This window comes from Equus caballus, chromosome 24 (assembly GCF_041296265.1).
Source record: "Equus caballus isolate H_3958 breed thoroughbred chromosome 24, TB-T2T, whole genome shotgun sequence".
In the NCBI taxonomy this organism is placed as follows: domain Eukaryota; kingdom Metazoa; phylum Chordata; class Mammalia; order Perissodactyla; family Equidae; genus Equus; species Equus caballus.
In genome coordinates, this window is record NC_091707.1 from 32,831,201 (window position 1) to 32,853,640 (window position 22,440).

At 50.9% G+C, this 22,440-nt stretch overlaps 1 protein-coding gene across 17 annotated transcripts; it reads right to left on the reverse strand.

Moving 5' to 3' along the window:
- Positions 1 to 6,297: 6,297 nt before the first annotated feature.
- ABCD4 (ATP binding cassette subfamily D member 4) lies at positions 6,298 to 22,393 on the reverse strand. 17 transcript variants are annotated; one of them, XR_011432298.1, is made up of 19 exons: positions 22,156 to 22,393; positions 18,623 to 18,741; positions 18,340 to 18,467; positions 17,011 to 17,150; positions 15,652 to 15,768; positions 15,134 to 15,259; positions 14,498 to 14,548; positions 12,652 to 12,746; positions 12,300 to 12,421; positions 12,102 to 12,193; positions 11,833 to 11,922; positions 10,059 to 10,267; positions 9,815 to 9,906; positions 9,282 to 9,318; positions 8,866 to 8,915; positions 8,375 to 8,427; positions 8,000 to 8,056; positions 7,273 to 7,388; positions 6,298 to 6,828 (listed from the first exon to the last, which is right to left on the reverse strand). XR_011432298.1 is itself a non-coding variant. In XM_001490380.7 (19 exons), the coding sequence occupies exons 1-19, from the start codon at positions 22,191 to 22,193 to the stop codon at positions 6,760 to 6,762; spliced, it is 1,821 nt and encodes a 606-aa protein (XP_001490430.2). In that variant the 5' UTR covers positions 22,194 to 22,393; the 3' UTR covers positions 6,298 to 6,759. The 17 variants fall into 17 exon arrangements, 10 of the variants coding, with proteins under 10 accessions (XP_001490430.2, XP_070106419.1, XP_070106422.1 ...); XR_011432296.1 differs by having other exon boundaries at positions 8,375 to 8,578; XR_011432295.1 differs by having other exon boundaries at positions 8,000 to 8,076; positions 8,375 to 8,578.
- Positions 22,394 to 22,440: the final 47 nt, after the last annotated feature.

A 22,440-nucleotide genomic window follows, 5' to 3' on the forward strand; every position in this document is an offset into this window, starting at 1 on the left:
CCCAAAGAAACTCTCTCCCCAGCACTTCCCTCCAGGCTTTAGGTGGGCCATTGTATGTTTTAACCATAACCTTTTGCTTCAGGTGGCTGCAGGTCTTTGTTAACCTTACAAAGTTTTTGAGCAATGCCCACTACTTTTCTGCCTTGCGTGAGTTCTGAGTCAGGCAAAACAGAGACGAGCAGCTTGTGTCAGTCTTTCTAGCCCCAGACAGGTTAGAACAGACAAACACAATAATTTGTGAATAAGATCTGCTCCGCGTTCTCTGGAAGCAGGGATCAGGGTCCCACACTGGGAACACAGGCAGCCCTCTTCAAGAATGCCACCAAGCTGGGGAGGAGATGAGGCAAGGGCAAGTAAAGACCACAAAGCTTTCCTACCATTTTTAAGCTGTCTTTTTCTTGATGTAGTGTTTGCTTGGTTGCTGTAAACCTTTGATGGTTTTTCTAGTTCTGTCAAAGTTGGGTCTGAGAGTTTCTCCTTGTTTTTCAATGTTTCTTGGAGGGATGGATCTTTGGAGCTGCCTACTCCACTATTTTGCTCTAATTCTTTTGACAGAGTCCTTTGACCCACAAAAACTTTAATTCTGATGAAGTCCAATTTATTTATTTATTTCTTTTGTAGCTTGTGCTTTTGGTGTCATATTTAAAGAAACCATTGCCAAATCCACAGCCCTGAAGATTTGCCCTATGTTTTCTTCTAAGAGTTGTTTAGTTTTAGCTCTTAAATTTAGTTCTTTGATCCATTTTGAGTTAATTTTTGTATCTAGTGTGAGGTAAAGGTCTGCTTTTTTTTTTTTGAGGAAGATTAGCCCTGAGCTAACTGCTGCCAATCCTCCTCTTATTGCTGAGGAAGACTGGCCCTGAGCTAACATCCGTGCCCATCTTCCTCTACCTTATTCGTGGGACGCCCACCACAGCATGGCTTTTGCCAAGCAGTGCCCTGTCTGCACCCAGGATCCGAACCGGTGAACCTTGCGCTGCCGAGAAGCGGAATGTGCGAACTTAACCACTGTGCCACCAGGCCGGCCCCTGTTGAGGATCTTTACATCCATATTCATAAAGGATATTAGTCTGTAGTTTTCCTGTAATGCCTTTATACGGTTGTGTTGTCAGGGTAATGCTGACCTCATAGAATGAGTTAGGAAGTGTTACCTCTGCTTCTATTTTTGGGAAGATTTTGAGGATTGATGTTAAACATTCTTTTTTTTTTTAATTTTTGGTCTTTTTGGGCTTTTTTTGAGGAAGATTAGCCCTCAGCTAACATCTGCTGCCAATCCGCCTCTTTTTGCTGAGGAAGACTGGCCCTGAGCTAACATCCATACCCCTCTTCCTCCACTTTATATGTGGGACACCTCCCACAGCATGGCTTGCCACACGGTGCCATGTCTGCACCTGGGATCCGAACTGGCGAACTCCGGGCCACTGAAGCAGAACGTGTGCACTTAACCACTGCGCCACCAGGCCAGCCCCAATATTAAACATTCTTTAAACATTTGGTAGAATTCACTAGTGAAGCCATCTGGTCCTGAGATCATGGGTTGGGAGGTTTTTGATTACTGACAATCGCTTGTTATAGATCTATTCAGATTTTTTTCTTCTTGAGTCAGTCTTGGTAGTTTGTGTGCTTCCAGGAATGTGTGGGGAGCAAGGCTCTCAGCAGGACCAGCCTGGTTCATTCCCGATGGCAGAGTCAATGGGCCTGAGAAGAGGGATAGGACACGAGGCCGAGAGGCCTTGCAGGCCCCAATAAGTATTCTGGACTTTAGTGCAGGAAGCAGCTAATTTGCATTTTCAAGGCCCCTCAGGCTACTTTGTGGAGGATGTGGGGGCTGGGAGAAGCAGGGGCACCAGGGATGAGGCTGCCACAGTCCTCCAGGAGGGCTTGATGGTGGCCTCGAGGGAGAGGAGGGGTGGACTTCAGGTGTATTTTGGAAGCAGAACCCACAGGACATAGTGATGGACTGGATGTGGAGGAGGTCCCGAGGGCTCAGGTCTCTGGCCTGGGCTCCAGGTGGACAGTGGAAGGGTGATTCCCTGAGATGGGCAAGATGGGGGCAGGTGGGGGGCTCAGGAGTTCTGCTTTGAACTTGAGATATCTAAGCAAGTCATTTCAGGTCCTGGAGCTCAGACTCCTCAACTGGGGAAAAAAGGAAAGAAAAGGAAGCATCTTCTTCACAGGAAAATTAGGAGAATGTGACAGGAGCTGGGCTTCCCTGAGACTCCTGAAGCCCTGCACAAGCCATGTGCAGATGGGGAACCTGTTCCTCATCCAGGCTGCTGGGACTCACCCTTGTTTCCCCTTCTGCCCCTTGTGGTCTGGCAGTTCTCAGCCTGGGCACAGGAGCTGACCCAAATCTAGGTAAAAGTCTGCCCTGCCCTTGGACTGTCCCAGGGAAACCTTCCCCCAGAGGTGTCTGACCCTCAGAACCTTTACCTACCTACAGATGGGCAAATCTACTGGCCCACTGTGGCCAGCCTCACTCTGCTGGAGGCTTGAGGTCAGCAATCCCCAGCACATGTACCCTGCCTGATGGCCAGGGCGGGGGCCTGTCCACGAGTCACCCTATCCCCTGGGGAGATGGTCTCTGCAGCCTCCCACAAAGGTCCTGGGCTCCCTCTCAGCTGACTTCTTTTCCAGGAACCGGTTCTCCCGACAACTCCGCGTGTCTCCAGAGGGCCCTCTCTTGCCCAGGGCTTGGCCCAGGACTACCCATTATCCCAAGACCTAGATGGGGCATCAGTCAGGAGCTCTTGGCACTGACAAGATGTTTCTGGAAACAGTCTTTACAGAGGGCAGCTGGCACTGTTCTTCTCTGGGAGACAAGCCCAGCTTTGTCCTGGACACAAAACACAGAGCACAGCTCCTTGTGGCCTGTGGCAGGAAGAGACTAGTTATCTACCAGTCTCCGCCTCCCTTAAAATCATTCGTGTGGCTAACCTGAGTCTCTGGGCTTCCTCATCCTCTGCCATGAGAAGCGTCTTTCACCCTCCCTCCTTCCTCTGTCCACAGCCACTCCTGCCTTCACTCCCTTCCTAACTGGCCTTGTCCCTGTGGCCAGGTCACCAACTCAACTTCCCCAGCCCCCATCCTTCTTCTAGATCTAGAACTGCCAAGCTTGGTCCAGGGGCATTTTGTTTTACAAGGACTGAAAGACCCCCACCTCTGGCAGGGTAGGCCAAGTTACAGCCCAAGCCTGCAGCCTTCCTCCCTGCTGTGTTTGCAGTGAGAAGTAAATGAGAAAATGTCTAGAAAGTGCTGGCTGTGTGGGAGGCCCTCAGGGAATGGCGTCTCTTAAGGAGAACTTCCACATCTGTGGTGCTCGCCCTATAGATGCTGCACTGACGGATTCTTATTCAAAAGCTAAAATCACTTCCATCCACCTTGGTCCTCCCTGAGATAGTTTGTCCTGGATCCAGGCTGCCTCCTCCCACCCCCAAATCCTTTGGGGGTGGGGGGAGGCGAGGTGGAGTATCCAAGGAGCTGAGAGGCTGAAGGGGAGATAAGGGAGAGAGAAGACAGGCAGCTGTAGAAGGAGCGAAACTTATGTGGCCTGGGGTCAGGAGGGGAGATAAGGGGGATTTTAAAGATGTTTTGCTTTTTAGTAGGCAATTTAATTCCCCACCTCATGAACCCTTTGGAAAAATTCTATCATATTCTTCCATGGTTTTGTATTTGGTGTTTTGGGGAGTGTTAGAATGGCTGAATTCCAGAGGCAGCTCGAGAACACATACGACAGCATCATGGCATATGTACAATTTTGTGAATATTTTCAGCGGATGTTAAACCAGAAGCATTTCCTGTTGCTGTATGGTCTTCAGATCCACTTCAGTGTAAGCTCCCTGAGGGGAGGCGCCAGAGCCCCCTTGCTCCCCACTGTAACCCTGGAATCGACTAGTGCCTCATACGTGGTAGGTCTTCAGTAAGTCATTGATAACTGAAGTTCGTTTATTTTTGACGGCTGCATTACAGTGTGTAGAATGGCTACACCCCAAGCTTCTTAACATCCCCCAAATGACGGGGCTTACACTGCCTCCTTTCTTCTTTCTTCAGAGTCCAGCTGCCACCCAGTCTCGTTTTTGGATTCTCCTGGTGGTTTTATCTACCTCCCTCCTAAGCTCCTTGTAGGTAGGATTCAAGCAGGTGGAGGGAAGTGGATACGTGGAAAATCTATTTACAGGGCAAAATGGACAGGACTTGGTGACAGGTTGGGTAGGCACTGAGGGGGAACATCAAGGATGACTCTAGATTTCTAGCTCATGCAGCAAGATAGAGAGTGGAGACACTCACCTTCAGACTCACTGGAAAAAGCTTTTGGGAGAGATCCTAAGTTTGGTTTTGGACACTCGACAGAGAGGACAAAAGATTGCTTTTCCACCCTGTCTCACAGCCCCAGGACTCCTCAGAAGAGTGATAAGAGGGACATAAGGAGAGCATTTTTACAGATCATCCACCTGGGTCTGTGGAGATCCCCAGGTGGCAGAATGTGACTTAAGTTTGGGAAATTTTTGCCTGGCTGACCTTAAAACATTTAAAATGAACATTTTTGTCTTTGTTTTATACTAAGGACACATAACCTGACTTTTCTTCATGCAGGTTTGTATCGATTCATCTAAAACTCTCAGTATCCTCTGAGATGAGTGATGGATAAAGGTGGAGATTGCCCCTAAGAACGGTTTTCTCTGGGCAGGATTTCTGCAATGGAGAAGGCTGACTATTAGGAACAGAAATAGCCCTGGGAACAGCTCAGAGGAAATCGCAAATGCAAAGACACTGAGTGAGGAGCAAACCTGGTCTCTAAAATAGTCTGCTGGCAGCAGCAGCTCTTGTGAAAAAGGCTTAGGAGTTGAAGGGGCTGGGAAGGATGAAGCAAGTCAACGAGGCAATGCTGTCGCCAAAAAGGCTGGGGGGAGCTTCAGCTACCTTGATAAAAGTACAGGAAGTAAACCAGAGAGGCTGTCCTTCCACACCCAGACCCCACAGCTTAACAGACACGCCCAAGGGTTGGGAGTCAGGGCAATCGTTAGGAGACAGGTTTCCTCTTAACCTAAGGAAGAGCTCTCTTCAGCTAAAGGGGTCTGAGGATGGGCGGTCCCAGTGCTGGAGGTGTCTGAACAGAGGCCAGAAGACCAGCTGGCAGGATACGGTTGGGAGATCCATGAGTGGGAAGGCTCCTGAAGCAGAGGTCAACTTTGATGGTCCCTTTCAGCCCTGTGAGAGGGTTCAACACTGGCTGAAGGGCTGCCACGGGCCTTCCCAGTGCTGACATCCTGTAGGTCCCTAGCGAGGCTTTACGGGGGGCTGGACATACCATCAGACCTGTTTAGGTGCCTCCTTGAGCTCTCAGCTTGGCACCTGGCCACACTGCGTTAGCCCCCTCACAGGGCGGAGCTGAGTAAGAACAGGCTCGAGGCCTCCATGCCAGCCAAGCCAGGTGGGGCAAGACTTCAGTTACCCCGGCAGCATCTCCTCAAGTCTGGGACTCCCCCACAACATCTGGGATCACTTTCAGTGGTACCAACAAGGCATTAAATAACCTGAAGTCTTACAGCGGGAAAGGTTTTCCCTTGCAGTTCCCGTTCCATCTTTCTAACCGTATTAAGGAGAAAATTCTCAGTTGGGTGCTGGCAGGTCTGACTCCTCCATAACAACCCTTAACCTCCCACTGGACAGACAGCAGGCCTCAGGCTCAGAGTCTCCGCAGGGCACAGCACTGAGCGGCAGTTTCCTAACACTGACTGTATTTATTTTTACAGTTACTTTCTATTTATCCCAGGTGTAAACTTTCTTTCAGAAATGCATTTAAATTTAAAGTGAGCTAATTTAAAAAATACTAAGTAATTAACAGTGCAAGAGGTACAGAGATCCGGCAAACATCATGAAGGTGACATGCTGACAAGGGGAGTTTGGGGAATATCTGTTCCAGAGTAAGGACTTTGGGCTCAGTAACTTTTCATCTCATGCTTCTGTGCTGTCTGGGCTTTGTCTGCTAAATCTGTCGTTGTTGTTGTTTCCTAACAAAGATTATTTCTGAAAAATCTCAACCTTGTTTTAGCTGAGGGGAAAGAGACTGACTTTCATCTGGGCTAAAAACAAGAAAAACAGAAGGGCCCTCGAGGTTAGTGGCTGAGGTACGACAGGCACATGGAAAGGGGAATTTGTGGAGTGAAGGGAAAACCCATGAACAGAAGGTTCTAGCACGGCGGACAGGGCAGTCCCTCCCCGCCAGGCTCTCAATTCAAGTCTGGAGATTGAGTTAAAAAGATCATCTTATAATGAAGAAGAAAAGGGCGAAAGCTGTACACTTTTTAAAAATGTTTATCTTTTCTTTTTTAAAAAGTTATAAAATTTAAATAGTTGATTACAATTAAAAATCTACTGTTATAAACTTAACTGATTTAGAAGGTTTCTGGATCTCTTGACTCCCAGTCCAATGCTCTCTCCAATTTGACCCTTCATTTCTTGTAGATCCCACACTTTAGGTTTTTCTTTAGAAAACATGATCTGAGGTAATCTGGAAGGAATCAGCACTTCGAGTGCACAGAGCTCCGGCTGAGGCAGCAGGGGACCCCTGACACCACTGAGGGCCCCAGGGAGGGCGACACCTGGGCCAAGCCCACTATGGCCAGCACTCCCCACACAGGACCTACGAGGCGAACCTGGGGCTCATTCCCTGCCCGTCAGTTATCTTGGTCTCTTCTGGGGGCTGCTGACTTGCCCGGAGCTTGGCTCTTCTCCTGGTGGCCAGCCACATCCTGGGCTTCACTCCACTTTGATTCTGGTCAGTTCCCACCTTCCTTCTCCACAGAGTTTCAGAACCAAGGAGTGAAACTACAAGAGACAGCCACCACACAGAGATCAGGCTGCTCTGGTCATGACAATAGTAGGCCACTGAGCCCCTGCTGAGAGCCCCTTCCCTCTCTGCCATCCCCACTTTTTTTTTTTTTTTTTGAGGAAGATTAGCCCTGAGCTAACTCCTGCCAATCCTCCTCTTTTTGCTGAGGAAGACTGGCCCTGAGCTAACATCTGTGCCCATCTTCCTCCACCCTATATGTGGGACACCTACCATAGCATGGCGTGCCAAGAGGTGCCATGTCCGCACCCAGGATCCGAACTGGCGAACCTTGGGCCGTGGAAGTGGAACATGCGCACTTAACTGCTGTGCCACCGGGCCAGCCCCAATCCCCACTTCTCATTTGAGGGGCCTCTGGCCCCAGCTGGGCCCAGCCTTTGGGTTCTTCTTCCTCCTCAGGCCACCCTTGTGAGCACCAGTACCTTTACAAGGCTGTGCCGATGTCCCACGCTGATGAATGTCATGCCCAGCTGCTGGCCGATGCGGTAGAGTTCACTCTCCACCTCCTCGGTCAGGGCACTGGTGGCTTCATCAAGCACTGAGGGCAGAACCGGGTGGGAAGGGATCGAATCCTGCCCCTGGCCGCCCTGCTTCTCCCCTAACCCACACTCACCTCTGGCCGGGACCCAGGGGGAGGCTGAGAGCTGCCCTGGCTTACAGGAGCTCTGCTTTAGGGAGAGGAAGGGCCAAAGGAGCAGAGGGCTAGGCTCCATCTGGAAGTCTTCTGCCAGCAGCAGAACAAAACCCCTCAGCTTCCTACAGATAAGCACCAGCCCTGCCTAGGACCACTCAATCCAGGGAATCCCAGTTGCCCCGAGGATGTCAGTCCTTGCAAAGCTCCGTATCTGCCATCCCTCTGCCAGGCACAGCTGGTGGGATGCCCATTCATTGATGGCAGAGCCTGAGGAGCACAAAATCACGAGCCCTCTCAAGGCTGGCTCCGGCTGCTGCAATGGCAGAAAGCTTAGGACTCGGTAGCATAACACATCCAGAGCTGCTCCAAGGATGCCAAGTATCGCTGCCTGCTGGGCAGAGCCCTGCCGTCCTCTCCTGCCCACATGGACACCTCCCCAGGTGTACACGAACACACGCTGCTACACCTCCGAGCACACATGGTACCTGGTTGCACACCTACAGGGCGAACCTCACCTGCGTACTTCGGCTGCAGGTAGAAGAGCCGGGCAAAGGAGAGCCTCTGCATCTCCCCTGGGGACAGAACATCATACCTGAGGAAAGGTGGGAAGCAGCATGTAGCTTGGTTTTTGCCTAGAATGGGTCTGGGCAGGAAGAGGTCCTCGCGGCAGAGGCTGGCCTCAGGACAGATGGACATCACTCCCCTTTCAATGACAGCCCCGCTGCCCACACAAGGCGAAGCCCAAACTCCCAAGGGCATGAAAAATGCCTCTGATGGGCTGGCAAACACCAGGAATTTGGGGTCAAGAGCCACTCCATCACTTGACTGGACCCCTGGAAGCCAATGTCTTTGGGGGAGCTAGCTCTGGAGTACCCCCACTCCCTTCTTACCAGTTCCAATCAACCTGCTGGTCCAGACCCTCTGTCCTGGCCACCAAGCTGGACTGTAACACATACAGAGGGAATGATGTCCATGAAAGGGCCCATTCCTGCTTCCTGCCACCTGAGGAACCTCCTCAGGTCCCGCCACACACGCACCTCTGAGACAGACCTCCACCCCAGGGGCGTACCAGGGTGGGTGGCTGTGGGAGTGACCTGCCCAGGAGGAGAGGAGTATGCTATCAACTACACTGTTCAGATTTGCTGGAGCATGGTGACAAGCAAAGGTAGACTGGCTCAGCTTTATCATTGTTTTAAACATTGCTACAGAGAGTGTAACCCCTTGTTGCCCGTCTCTGGCCAACAGCTCCCACTGCCACTTTACACTCCCACTTCCTAGTCCTGGGCCCAGGGATAGCAGGGCCAGCTCTGCTGGGCCAGCACTTGTGTGTGGTCGGTGCTACCAGGTGGGCTTAGACCTCAGGGTCCCTGCCCTCACTCACCAGGCCTGCCAACTCCAAGAACCTCATGATCCTCTCGTCATCAGTAGAACCTGCAAAACAAAGAAGCCTTCTTCAAGAAGCCAGCTCCTTCTGGGCAGCCACAATAGATGGGGCACATCACGGCAGGGGCCTGGGGTGGGGGCCCCAGAATCTGGGCTAAGGCTCTCAAGTGGCAGGTTACAGCACTTAATGAATACGGGAAGAGCCAGGTGAAGGAAGCAATCCCTTCCCTTCCTCCAGTGGGTGTCCCCAAGGAGGGAAGGCAGAATGAGATGGTGCAGAAGGAGGAGGAGGGGACCCAAGCTAAAACCAGTGGCCTGGCTGGGGCCTCTCCCAAAAGGCACAGGTGAAGCCACAGTCAGGCAGAGCAGGGACAATTGAGATGGGAGGACATGCCACGAGGAGGCCCAGCTCACCTGAGTCCGGGTAGATCTCCTTCAGGGGATATATCACCTGATAAGATAAAAACCACATGGGCCTAGGACCAAGGCCAATGAGAGATGGGGCTATACACAGCCCACCCTCCCTCAGAAATAGCCCTATAACCACCAGAGGAGAGGAGGGGACACCTTGGTGGAGGGTCCAGTGGGAGAGGCTGGGGCCTGCAGAAAGCAGGGCAGGGTCACTGCAACCTTCAGACGTGTGTCTGAGGGGAAAGAGACGGTAAGCCTTCTGAGGGCAGGGCCCCCAGAATCCCACCTTGGTGCTCAACAATGCATGTGATCTTTGGCTTGTGGCTCCCACAGGTTAACCAGCCCCCAGGAGTTGTCCTGAGTGCATAGCCCAATCCACGGATATGAATAAAATGTTCTTAAAGCCACAGAGTGTCCGGGCATGGGTCATTTTATTACCCCACCTTCTGCCCCATAACTCTCTAGGGCTGAGACCTGTCTCACTGCCGGAGGTCCCAGTTGAGGGAGACAGTAGGAGGAGTGGGCCCCAGGCTGACCTGCTCCCGAAGGGTCCCGTCAGTGAAGAATGGCTTTTGTGGCAGGAACAACACCCCATGGGGTCCAAAGTCGGTCAGCATCTGCACTGAGCCTGTGGAGCCCACAGAAACCGGCATTTTGAGATCTCCAGAGAAGGTAACGGCCTCTCGCTCCCCCTCCCCAACAAACAAGGCTGGAATCTTACACCCACGCCACCCGCCGCCAGGCTGAGGCTGGCCCAGAGCAGGGAGGGCTGCTTCTCACCCCGTGTACTCGCCCAGAGGCCGCCCAGAACCCGGAGCAAGGAGGTCTTGCCGGTGCCTGTGTTGCCTGTGATGAGCAGGCTCTGCCCCTCAGAGATCTTCAGGCTCAGGTCCTTGATTAAGGGCTTGTTAGAGGAGGGGGCAGAGATGAAGACCCGCTCAAGGAGAAAAGCTGTGTCTGTTGGCTCTGCTGCTGGCCATCCCGGGGCCCTGGGGTCAGAGAAGGGAGGAGTGTGTGGAAGATAAGCAGTGTCAGTATTGCCAGGGGGAGGTTCTTCTCCTTGGGAGCATCACCCCTGGATTGGGAGGTTGTTATAGGCTGAATTGTGTCCTCAAAATCATCTATTGAAGTCCCAACCCCTAGCACCTCAGAATGTAACCGCATCTGGAGCTAAGGTCTTTAAAGAGGTGATTAAGTTAAAACGAGGCCATTACGGTGGGACCCTAGTCCAATATGAGTGGCGTTCTTTTAAGACGAGGAAGAGATCCTGTGAGTCCCCATTAAGAGAAAAGGCCATGTGAGGATACAGTGAGAACACAGCCATCTGCCAGCCAAGGAGGGAGGCCTCAGGAGAAACCAACCCTGCCTACACCTTGACCTTGGACTTCTAGACTTCCAGAACTGTGAGAAAATAAATTGCTGTCTAAGCCACACAGTCTGTGGTATTTTGCTATGGCAGCCCGAGCAGATTGACACAGAGGTGGAAGTGGGGGAACCTACTTTGTGCCAGGCTGGGAAAAGCACCACACACAACTGATCTTAATCAGTCTTAACACCCATGAATCAAAGATATTATTCCCACTTGGCAGACGAGGAAACTGAGTCAGGTGGCTAAGTAATCTGCTCAGGGTCACAGAGCTGAATTTGTCTAATTCTAACGTTGGTGGGTTTTCACAGCATCACAGTGTGATTCAAGGAGTGACGCTAAGAAGGAGAGCAGTAATACTAAACAGTTCTGGAGTTTCTGGCTCTCACGGATGCCCGTCTCCTCCAGAGAACAGCAGCTCTGCTTTCCAGAGGCCCTGCACCCTCACCCCAGCCTCTGGGCTCCCAGCTGCAGAAGGCTTTAGTTTTGAACAGGAGCAACAGTTAAGGCATCAGTTCCTAAGAAGAGAGGTGAGTGCATCAGTTCCTAAGAAAAGAGGTGAGTGCAGGCCCTGGAATTCAGACTGTTTCCATCTTTGAAAGCTTACTCTGTGGCTGTTCAAGCACTTTCTTTTAACTCTATCTAATCCTCACAAGAACCCTAAGAGGAAGGTTCCATTCATGTCCTCTATAGAGATGAAGAAACTGAGACACAGAACTCTTCAGTAATTTGCCCAAGAAAAGTGAGGACAAGAGCAAATCCTCAATATATAGAAAAGTCAGCAACATCACAGAGGCTGCAGATACATAAAAAAAGACATCGCTGGGCCTGAGTGAGGCCCGGGGAACACAGAACAGACATGCCCAGGGGAAAGTGGCAGGCAGGAGGGCTCAGACGGAAGAGGAAGGACACTATATGGACTTTTGTTATCTCAGGCCCAGGCAGGTGTGCGCACTGTGCTTCCATCAGCTGGGGGATGGTGTAAATTAACACAAGAAATGCCAAAACTACAACTTTGATTGTGAACATTTATAATGTGCCTGGCATAAGACACAGAGGTCTTTCACTTGCTCTGCACAGCTCTGCTGCCCAGCTGGGAAAGGGGAGCGCTCCAGGGTAAGCCCACGCCGGGTGGTTCCAGAGCCTGCGTTCTCTACCACTGCACCACACTGCCAGTCCAGTGCTCACCTGTCCAAGTCCCACTCGCTCTCGTCCACGAGCTCACCATCCTGTGACTTCAGGGACATGTCCAGCAAGGTCTCCTGAAGCTCCCCGATCCTGGGCAAGAAGTGAAAACCTGAGGAGGTTCTGGGGGACCAGGTGAAGGTGTAAGTCCTTTTCCTCTCCCATGCCCACTAGCATATGGTGAGTTTTTCTGTTCCTTTTTTCATTCAGCTACTTCTCCCAGAGGCACACACTTTGCTCAGGAACTAGAGAGGGGCTGGATGCAGCCTCACCTGTGTGTGTAACCAGCCACGTCCGAGAGCGTGGTGGAGAGGTCGATGAGTCGGGTGAAGCAGCTGATGAGGTAAATGCACACAAAGGCATTCTGGACAGGATACAGAGCAGTGAGCGCAGGCCTCGAGTCTGAGGCCCTGGGCGCTGGGGCGGGGTGGGGAGGGGATGGCATGAGGGGTTACCAGGAGGATTTTCACCTTGCTGACCAGGGTGCTGAGCTCTGTGGGGCTCAGGTCTCCGTAGACGCCACTGAAAATGGGGATGGCGATCACAACATAACTTAAGATGCTGCCCAGATAGTCAAACGTGTTGACACCAACTGTAGAAGACAGACTGTGTGAGAGACCAGGAACCATTTATGTGCTCTGAGGGGAGCAGGAAGCAAGCAGGCCAAGCTATTCCCTGGATCCTCATTCTCCTGAGGACGCGCACAGCAAAGGGAGTGGCTCCCCCTGGTTAATTCCTTCATCAGAGCAAACATTTTAGTGCAGAGAAAGTAGGGAGCTTAGGGAAGGGGACTATCCCACTCCGGGGGCTCCCTCCACCTACTGTACAGCCAGAGCTCCTTGGACATCAGCTCCCTCTGGGTCTGAAGGAGTGTCTGCAGCCTGCGGTTTGTCCTCATATGCTCCACATGCCCAGCTCTGACGAGAAAGGCTGGGATGTCCATAGGGCCCGGGGAGCCTCAGCCAGGCTGGGGGCCCTCTGTCCCTCATCAAACCCTCCTTTAGGGACCAAGCCCATCCGAATGATTTTCACCTCAGACCCTTTCTGCCACTAGCACTCACTCATTCAACACGGTATCGTCTGCAGAAAGAACATGAAGTCTAGATTGGCCAGACCTGGTTCAAATCCTGGCTCTGGCCAGTTACTAGCTGGGTGACACTGACAGGTTACTTAAGCCTCTGAGTTGTTTCCTATCTGTAAAACGGTGCTCATAATAGCTAAGTAAAAGGCTAGAGGGAGAATTTCTGAATATAAAGTGCCAGGCACATGAAAGGGCCCCCAATAAATAATAGCTGCAATTATTTTTTCTATTTTTATATTTTTAAAGATTCTATTTTTCCTTTTTCTCCCAAAGCCCCCTGGTACATAGTTGTGTATTTTTAGTTGTGGGTCCTTCTGGTTGTGGCATGTGGGATGCCGTCTCAGCATGGCCTGATGAGCAGTGCCATGTCCGCACCCAGGATCCGAACTGGTGAAACCCTGGGCCGCCACAGTGGAGCGTGTGAACTTAACCACTCGGCCACGGGGCCGGCCCTTAACTGCAATTACTGAACAAATCTACAGGGAGCAGTTGCGATGCGGCAGGCTCTGTGCTAGTAAGCCAGTGAGATAAAGAGGTGGATGAAACAGCTCCTGTCCTGAGCAGCTCCCAGTTCAAGGGGCAGGCAGACGTAATGCCTTCTTTATCTGTGTAACATAAGCAGTATATCCTCAGGGTTACGGCAACACACAGGCTTGACCACTAATGGAGTCTGGGAAGGCTCCCCAGAGGAGGCAACTTGGGGATCAAGGAGGGGCAGAAATTCTCCAGGCAGAAAAGGTGGGGGGAGCACAGAAGGGGCACTTCAGATTTTGCATCGAGCAGGACAGAAGCCATAGAGGAACCCATCACAGCTCCAAGAACCAACGTGCTTTCCCCAGCGCCCAGAACTTTATGGGCAGAGGCTGCAGAATTCAAAACAACTTAGCCCAGGCCCAGCCCCACCCGCCACCCAACCAAAGCCCAGCTCACAGATTCCAAGCGTTCTTGGTGCCCCCAAGTGGTGGCAGCTGCAAACTGCAGCAGAGACTGACAAGAGCAAAGGTCCCAGGGCTATTAGATCCAGGCCATCAAGGAGCAACCTCCACTCCTTAAACCACCACCTCTGGGGCCTCCACTATCAGTCCACACACTGACTCCAAGAACTCATGGGAAGCAGGGCACAGGGACCTGCCTTGGTCCCGAGGGAAGGAACGGTATTTCACAATGCGGCTGTCAGGAGACCAGACACTTTGCTCCACTTGGATGGTGTCTAGGGAGCAGGTCTCCCGATGGGCTCCCATTCCCTCCCATGCTACGGAGACAAAGGACCAGCCTCGGACATCAGGCACCAGCGGAAAATGAGAGGCAGAGGCGATGCCTTACAGTCATCAGCCAGATGATGGAGCATTCACTCATTGCATTCTTGGAACAAACTGAGGCTCCGTGCCAGGCCACTTAAATGAACCACCAGCTTCAGAAGCAAACCCCTGGACCTAAGGACGAGGCAGACAAGGACGTAGGGGTGGGGTCATAGCCAAGTGTGAGGACGCTCGGCCCCTGGGCTCATGGCGGGGGTTGCACAATTCATCTTTCCTTCTCCACTATCAGCTCTGACAGGCAGAAGGGGAACCATGCCTGCGGACTCACCTGAAGAAAGCAGCAGGCTCGGCATTCACCCGGATCTGCATGTGCTTGAACCTGGGCCGATCAAAGAGAAGTGTGTGCTGACAGCAGGCAGTACTGGCCCCCTCCTTTTAGAATTGTGGATCAAGACCCCTGGACAAAGAGGAGCCTGGATCCACTTTGAAACTGGCTGTGGCAGCCCGATCCTTCCCTGGACCGTTGAGGGGTGGGAAATCCCAGGGCCGGGGTAGGGTGGCAGGAGCTCTGGAGACAGGGTGGCCCCTCACCTGCCCAAAGCCCCTCCTCCTCCCAGGGCTGGGCCTGATGGAGGAGGCCAAGAAGCACAGAGCAGGGGCCAGATCCATTGGCTGACCCAAAACAGGGCGGATGGAGCAGAAGCATGTGAGAAGGCCAAGGTATGAGGATGATGATGGCTGACCACCCACACCATTAATCCTCCTCACAATTTTCTCCATAGGTAACAGTACCATTCCCATTTTAGAGATGGGAAAACTGAAGTTTCGAGAGGTTAAAGACCTCGCCCAAGAGCACACGGCTAATAACTGGCATAGTTGGAATTTGAACTTGGGCAGTCTCACTCCACATCCCATTCCTTAACCATTATGCCCAGCCCAGAAACCTCCAGCAAGAGAGACAAACCTGAAATCCCCCTCCAGCTTCTCCTGCTGCACCAGCTTCACCACAATGGGCCCCATCAATATCTTGTTCACTATGGTTCCCAGGATGAAATACCCGAAGATGCTCACAGGCCCTAGCCAGCCTGTGCTGAAAGGCAAAGAGAGGGAGGGTATGGGGAGCCGCATAGCCCCTCGGGCCTCAGCCCCGACTTCCACTCCCCTTTGGGCAGTCCCTCTCCAATCTCAGAGCCCTGTGGGGCCTCTGCTTCTGTGTGGGGCATCTGGTATGTGGTCTAAGCTGTCAGAGCACCAGGATCCCTGTGACACTGAACACCAAGGGGCAAAGGGAGGGCAGGGGCCCTAGCGTGCAAGATAAGGAGACTTCCTGAGGTGCAGGTGGGAGGGAGGGAGGGAGGGAAGTCTAGCCTCTCTTGACCCCTGACCTGGGAGAGCTGACATCCAACTGACATGTGAGTGAGGGACCTCGGGGGAACCACCAGGCTGGTGGAGGGGGGACTCTGGGAAGAGGAGAGGCTTCACCTTTGGAAGCACTGATAGGTGTAGTAGACGAGCGTGAAGGGGGAGATGATCAGCTTGCTGGCCATGCTGCTGAGCTGCCGGCAGAACCGCTCCACGTCCTGGCTGATGCGCTGGTCCCTGCAGCCAATGACACCATCACTGGACCCAGGGATCTGGGCTCCAGGGCTGAGGAACTAAGACAGTTCCACGCTCCCTCTTATTCTAACCTAGCCTTTCAGTGCTGTCAGCAATGACACTATGGGAAGATGAACCCAGACAAAGGCTGGTTTCCTAGAGGCACCGAGACCATTAGGACCTTTAAACAGGGTTCTTATACCTCAGTTTACCCCTCAGAAAAAGTGGCAATTGAAAGGTCCAGCACCAGGAGTGGTGAGCCAGCTCTGAGCAGAGCCAGAGAAAAACTTGAGGGTGGATGAGCTGAGTTTCTGGATGATGAGGAAAGCTAACTCATTGATCTCTCTCTTATGAGCCTGAGCCTGCCCCCATTGTAGCTATCTAGCTGCAGAAGCTTTGTATGCGTTGAGCCACAGAGAAGAGGCCTGAAGAGAAAGTTATGAAGCAGCAGGAGCCTCCCAAGAAATCTCTGCTGCAAAGCTCAGCTTGAGCTGAGGGAAGGTCACCCCTGGCAAGAGAGTGCTTGGGACGGTGGCGTGTGGGGAGGGAATGAGTACAAGGAGAGACCCCATACATCCCTTTGCACCACCAGGGCCACACTGACTCCTACTCCCAATGAGAGATGTGACCCTGGGCAAGTCATCTGCATTCTCTGAGCCTCACTGTTTGCACCTGAAAGATAACGATAGCTAACTGACCTTGGACCACTGGCTCTGCACAGGCACGGTACCTGTGCATTATGGGCACGTGAATTACATCGTTCAGCTTCACTATATCCTTTGAGATAGGAACTATCATTATCCCCGTCTTACAGAAAAGGAACCTGGGGCTTAGTGAACTTAAGAGCTATAAGCTGGAAGATGATAAAATGGGGATTTGAATCCTAGACTGAGTTGTAGACAGCAGTAATTTTTTACTGCCGAAAATCTGAGAGCAGTTGTCTAGCTTTTTCTAGCAAGGCCACTTTCTTCAGAGGGTGCCTTATGTGGAAGCCCAGGATATGAAATGGACAAAAGGGAGCTGCTCCTGGCCTCTTCTTTTTAGCTCCCTATTCTCAGCCCTGGAGCCTCTCTAGGGTCCTCTGGAGCACACCGACCCCCCCCCCCCCACCTCCCACGGCTCTGGACAGCAACATTTGCAGAACACTGTAGATGATCTCCATGGGATGCCTCAGGGAGTCTCTAGGGCTGAACCAGAAGGATGGGATCATGCAGAGGGTGGCAAGGACTGGGAGGGGGTGCCTACGGGTTATCGACGTCATCCCGCAGCACGTTGAGGGTGTAGTACACGCGGCCCCGGAAGTAGAGGTGGTGGAGGTGCTCGGTGAGGTCCTTCCTCCAGCTCACATACAGCAGGTTGCAGATGAACTGGTCGAAGCTCTTCAGCTGTGCAGGGGGGAAGGCAGGGGGAGGGGAGGGGAGGGGAGAGATGGCTGCCTGCAAGTCTCAGCTCAAAGCTCAGGGCTGGCAGAAAGCCTCGGCTGACTAGCGCCAGCCCACTCTGATGACTCTGTCCAGTCAGCAGTTCTGTTTGTTTAAAGCCCCAAGTCAGGGAATTCTTCCCTTCCTCCCTCACTCACGTGTTCATTCCTCACCAAATACTGCATGGCTTACAAGGCAAGGCCCTCGAGCCCCTTTCTACAGTGTACTGTCTTCCTCTGAGAGCAGATGAGCTTCTGGAGATTGGGGATGCTATCTTCTACTCCATTTATGCTCTATTCTGTCCCCAGAACTTGGAACAGGGTTCTGTATACACAGGTGCTTACAGACTGAAGACCCATCAAAAGTGCCAAAGTGTGATGAGAAGTGGCTTCCCCAAGAAAACAGATAGTGCAGCCTGACAGAGAGCACTGGGCCTGAGTCCTAGCGGAGCCCTGACTCTCATCAGTCACCACTGATGGAGCACCTACCCTCGGGCATGAGGGAAACAACAATGAGCTCACCGTCCAGCAAGGAAACAGACAATGACAAGGGTGTGAGGAGTGTTACAGCAGAGGTAAACTCAAAGTATTAGTTAATTAGAAGAAAAGGGCAGAGTTTAGTGGAGGAATCATGAAGGAGAAAGTTGAGGACTTGAAGGAGGTGACAACAGAGGAATCTTGAGAAGCGAGCAGGCATTAACCAAGTGAAGGAGGGGTGGGGAAGGAGGCCATTCTGAGAGAAAGCAGCAGGTGCAAAGGCTGGGAGGCGTCACATGGTCCCAGGCTGAGTCACACGCTCAGCCCTGCAGAGGAGGAAGAGCAGCTCTGGCTGCTGACCCCAGTTTTCAAGTACTCTGAGCTCCCTGAAGCAAGAGTTCTGGGAATGGAAGGGACAATGATCATTTCCACTAAATGCTGAATTAAACCAGAACCTCATGGCCTAGTCCTGGGAGCTTGAAACACCGGAGGAATTGGTCCCAAGCAGGCCAAAGACCAGGATCAATGCCCTGCCGAGGGTTCTGACCTCAATTTCTATGAAAAGGCAGGGAACACACACCCACAGCTTGATTCCTGCTTCTTGGTGTCTAAGTCCCACTGGGCATTCCACTCGTACTAGGCTGAAGAGGAAGAGAGACACAGGGAGAAGATCTTACCATGGAGTTGAGAACGATGAGCACAACAGCCAGGAATGTCAAGGTCTTAAACCCATCCAAGTCTTTATTTCCCAGGACGCCGTAGTACTGACTGGGGATCAAGCCAACCTGGTAGATCACCAGTTGTTCTGGGGAGAGGGAAAGGGGTCAGAAATCAGTGATGACGGGTGAAAAAAGAGGGAAATTTCCTCCTGAGTCCTTGCCTCATGAACACCCCAGAGAGGAGGAAAGGGACCCAAACCAGGGCTTCCCTCCCCACTCCAGCCTGGGCTCACTCACTCACCCAGTAGGGCCACACACAGAAGGGTCAGGAACATCAAGGCATTCTGTGATGACCAAAAGGGAAACAAAACCTTCTGTATCTGTAGGAACCGCTGGAGAAATTGCAGATCTAACTTGGGCCTGAAGAAGAGATGCAGGAGAAGCAGAGAGAAGCCTAAGAGTCAGGTAAGCCTCAGAGAGCAGGTACCAAGCTCATCACACTGTTCTGTGGGGCGTCCAGGCCATGCAGAAAGAACGGTTTACGGATGCTGAAGATGGTAGGCTGTGAACAGACTCAGGATGGAAAGAAATGTCTTTAAGTTGATAAATGCTATAAAAGCTTATTTACCAAAAAGCCACAGGAAAAAAAAAAAAACCATAGTTAATGAAGAAATTTTAGCCACATCCTCATTATGGTCACAAACAAGACAAAGCAGCCCACTTCATCAAGGATTTTAAGGTCCTGGCTAAAGGAATAAAGCAAGAAAAAGAAATGACGTAAAACGACTGAAAAGGAAGAGATTAAGCTGCCATTAATTGCAGATGACATGATCGTTTACAGCAAATCAATAGAAAAAATGTTGGAAATAAAAGGAGTTCAGCTGTATATAGGGTTAATACACAAATACCAACACGGTTCTACACCAACAAGTGGAATACTGTTCTACATCAACTGGAAAACATAAAGGAAATAAGATGTCATTTACAAAAGCAAGTATAGAAAAACTATAAAATATTCAGGAATTAACTTTAAAAAGGAATGTATAAGACACGTTGGAGGAAAACGAAAAGCTCTATTATAGGAGACGAAAGACTTAAATAGACAGAGCTGGAAGGATTTAACATTATAAAGACCTCATTTCTTTTCTTTTCTTTTCTTTTTTAAAGATTGGCACCTGGGGACGGCCCAGTGGTGCAGCGGTTAAGTGCACAAGTTCTGCTTTGGTGGCCCGGGGTTCACCAGTTCAGATCCCAGGTGCAGACATGGTACCACTTGGCACACCATGCTGTGGTAAGCGTCCCATATATAAAGTAGAGGAAGATGAGCATGGATGTTAGCTCAGGGCCAGTCTTCCTCAGCGAAAAGATAAGGATTGGCAGCAGTTAGCTCAGGGTTAACCTTCCTCAAAAAAAAAAAAAAAGACTGGCACCTGAGCTAACAACTGTTGCCAATCTTCTTTTTTTTTCCTGCTTTTTCTCCCCCAATTCCCCTAGTACATAGTTGTATATTTTTAGTTGTGGGTCCTTCTAGTTGTGGCATGTGGGATGCGACCTCAGCATGGCCTGATGAGCGGTGCCATGTCTGCAACCAGGATCTGAATCAGTGAAACCCTGGGCCACCGAAGTGGAAGGCACGAACTTAACCACTCAGCCATGGGGCCAGCCCCAAAGACTTCATTTCTAACAAAAGTAGTCTATAAAGTCAATGTAATACAATCAAAAGCAGGACTTCTCTGAGGAACTTTATAGGGAAATATAAAGGTCCATGAATAGCTTAGGGCAGTGGTGAAGAACAGGAAATGAGGAAGAGACCCAAATCATCAGGTTATTAAGACATACATTACAGGGCTGGAGGAACAACAAAGTATGGTATTAACACAGGAATAAAAAGACCAATGGAACAGAGACACCAAGAAGAAAAAAATTCACCTACATTTACAGGAGCACATAATAGAGATTATTATAAGAAAGGACATATTAATACTAACAGCTGTCAACACTTATTAAGCACGTACTATGTGTCCAGTACTGTTGTACGTGTTTTACATTCATTTAACTGTCACAACCCTAAGAGTTGGAGATTATCTCCTATTTTATGGATGAGGAACTGAGACTAAAGAGGTTGAGTAACTTGCCCAGTGATCCACCTGGTAAGAGTCAGCGCCAGGGTTTGAACGCAGGCAGCTTGGCTCCAAGAATCTGTGCTCTTGACTATGTTTAACAGCTTCTCTGAGTTTTAATTTTTTTTTAAGATTTTATTTTTCTCCTTTTTCTCCCCAAAGCCCCCCAGTACATAGTTGTATATTCTTTGTTGTGGGTCCTTCTAGTTGTGGCATGTGGGACGCTGCCTCAGCGTGGTTTGATGAGCAGTGCCATGTCTGCGCCCAGGATTTGAACCAACGAAACACTGGGCCGCCTGCAGCAGAGCACGCGAACTTAACTACTTGGCCACGGGGCCAGCCCTGAGTTTTAATTATTAATTCATTAGTTATTAACTGAAAATGGTGGAGTAAAATTTAGGTCATTACCTCAAATCATTTACAAAAATAAACTTAAAAAACTCCAAATGGATTAAAAATCTAAATGTGAAAAGTAACACTATTTAGTTAATCGAAGGAAATGTAGAATATCTTAATGATGATATAGTGGGAAGGTATTTCTCAAATAAGACCCTGAAAACACAAACTATAGAAGGGAAAATGAATGGATTTAATTTAGAATTAAATATTTTTGTTCAACACAGTGCCATAGGTTAAAAGAATTGGAGAAGGTATTTGCAGAATGTATAAACCAACAAGGAACTAAAATCTAGAGCATACAAGGAATTCCTGCAAGTCAGGAAGACAGGAAATCCATAGAAAAGTGGGAAAAGGATATAAATAGGCAATGCAGAAAAGGGGAAACCCAAATGCTTAACACGTGAAAATTAACACAATGGGAGACCACCTTACACCCATCAAATTGATAAACATTAGAAAACCAAACAATACCAAATGTTGGGGGCCTATGGGGAAACAGGAATCTTCATGCATGATGCTGGAAAGTGTAAACTGGTGTGACCATTCCAGAGAACAATTGAGTACAATTAGCTATGTCCTAGCGCCCTACCCTGGGATGGATACCCAAATTCACAAGGAGACAAGTGCCAGTATGGTTAGCGGTGGTTATAAATTGGAAGCGATCTAAGTGTCCATCAATAGGGGAACGTGTAAGTAAAATGGGGTCTAACGTACTTAGGGAAGCACCATGCAGCACTCACAAGTGAAACTACGTTACTACAGCATGGATGATCTCAAAAACACAATGTTGAGTAAAAAGGCTTTTTAAAAACAGCATATGATCATATATATGAATTCAAAATCACTACATATTTTTCAAGGTAACATGTACGCAAACTAAGGTAAAGTGGGCTGTAAAGACACACTTTTAACACCAGAATGGGTGTCCGAGAAGGGGAGTGAAAAGGGATGGAGAATAAGGAACGAAGGGAGGAATATAATAAGACACGAGAGGGGCCTTGCACTAACCCACAGTGTGCCAAGAACTGAGAAGGGTGATCAACTCAATTCTGTGCACTTGAGGTTCTTAAAAAAGCCAATTCCGAGGGCGAGGACCCCACACCCAGAGCGCAGGGGACGGCAGAGGTTCCCGCAAAGGCCGGAGGGCAGCCTCGGACGGCACCGGAGGGCAGCTTGGGAGGGCGGTCTCCTTTCGCCGGGGCTGGGGCTCCCCCAGAGCCGCGGACCAGGGCGGGAGGCAGTTGAGCCCCCTCCCCACACAGCCCCGAGTAGGACGCCCCGAGGCTCGGACCTCCTAGCCAGCCGCCCTGCTCACCTGGCGCCTGCACGGGGCGCGGGCCCTGGGACCGCCATGACCCGGACGCGACCGCTGTGGGAGCCCGGCAGCCTGGGGCAGAGTCCGAAGAGCGCGCGGCCACGAGGAGGGGCGGGGCCCGGCGCCCGGAGACCACAGACACGGGCGGATAGAGAGGACAGGCGCAGGCGACGAGGCCGCTCCCGGAAGCGACCCACTCGCCTCTAAAAGAACCAAAGAGTGCCGAGCGTTATAGTCTGTTGACCCGGCGCCTAGAGCGCCACCTTCTGGATCTGGAGGTTTCCC

What these genes read in the sequence shown, in the direction of transcription:
- ABCD4 (XM_070250318.1), bottom strand. Translation starts at nt 22,193, where the DNA reads ATGGCGGTCCCAGGGCCCGCGCCCCGTGCAGGCGCCAG. An exon ending in GCGCCCCGTGCAGGCGCCAG is followed by an intron (nt 18,742 to 22,155) that starts GTGAGCAGGGCG and finishes TCTCTTCTTCAG; the next exon opens with GCCCAAGTTAGATCTGCAAT. An exon ending in TCATCGTTCTCAACTCCATG is followed by an intron (nt 17,151 to 18,339) that starts GTAAGATCTTCT and finishes CCCCCTGCACAG; the next exon opens with CTGAAGAGCTTCGACCAGTT.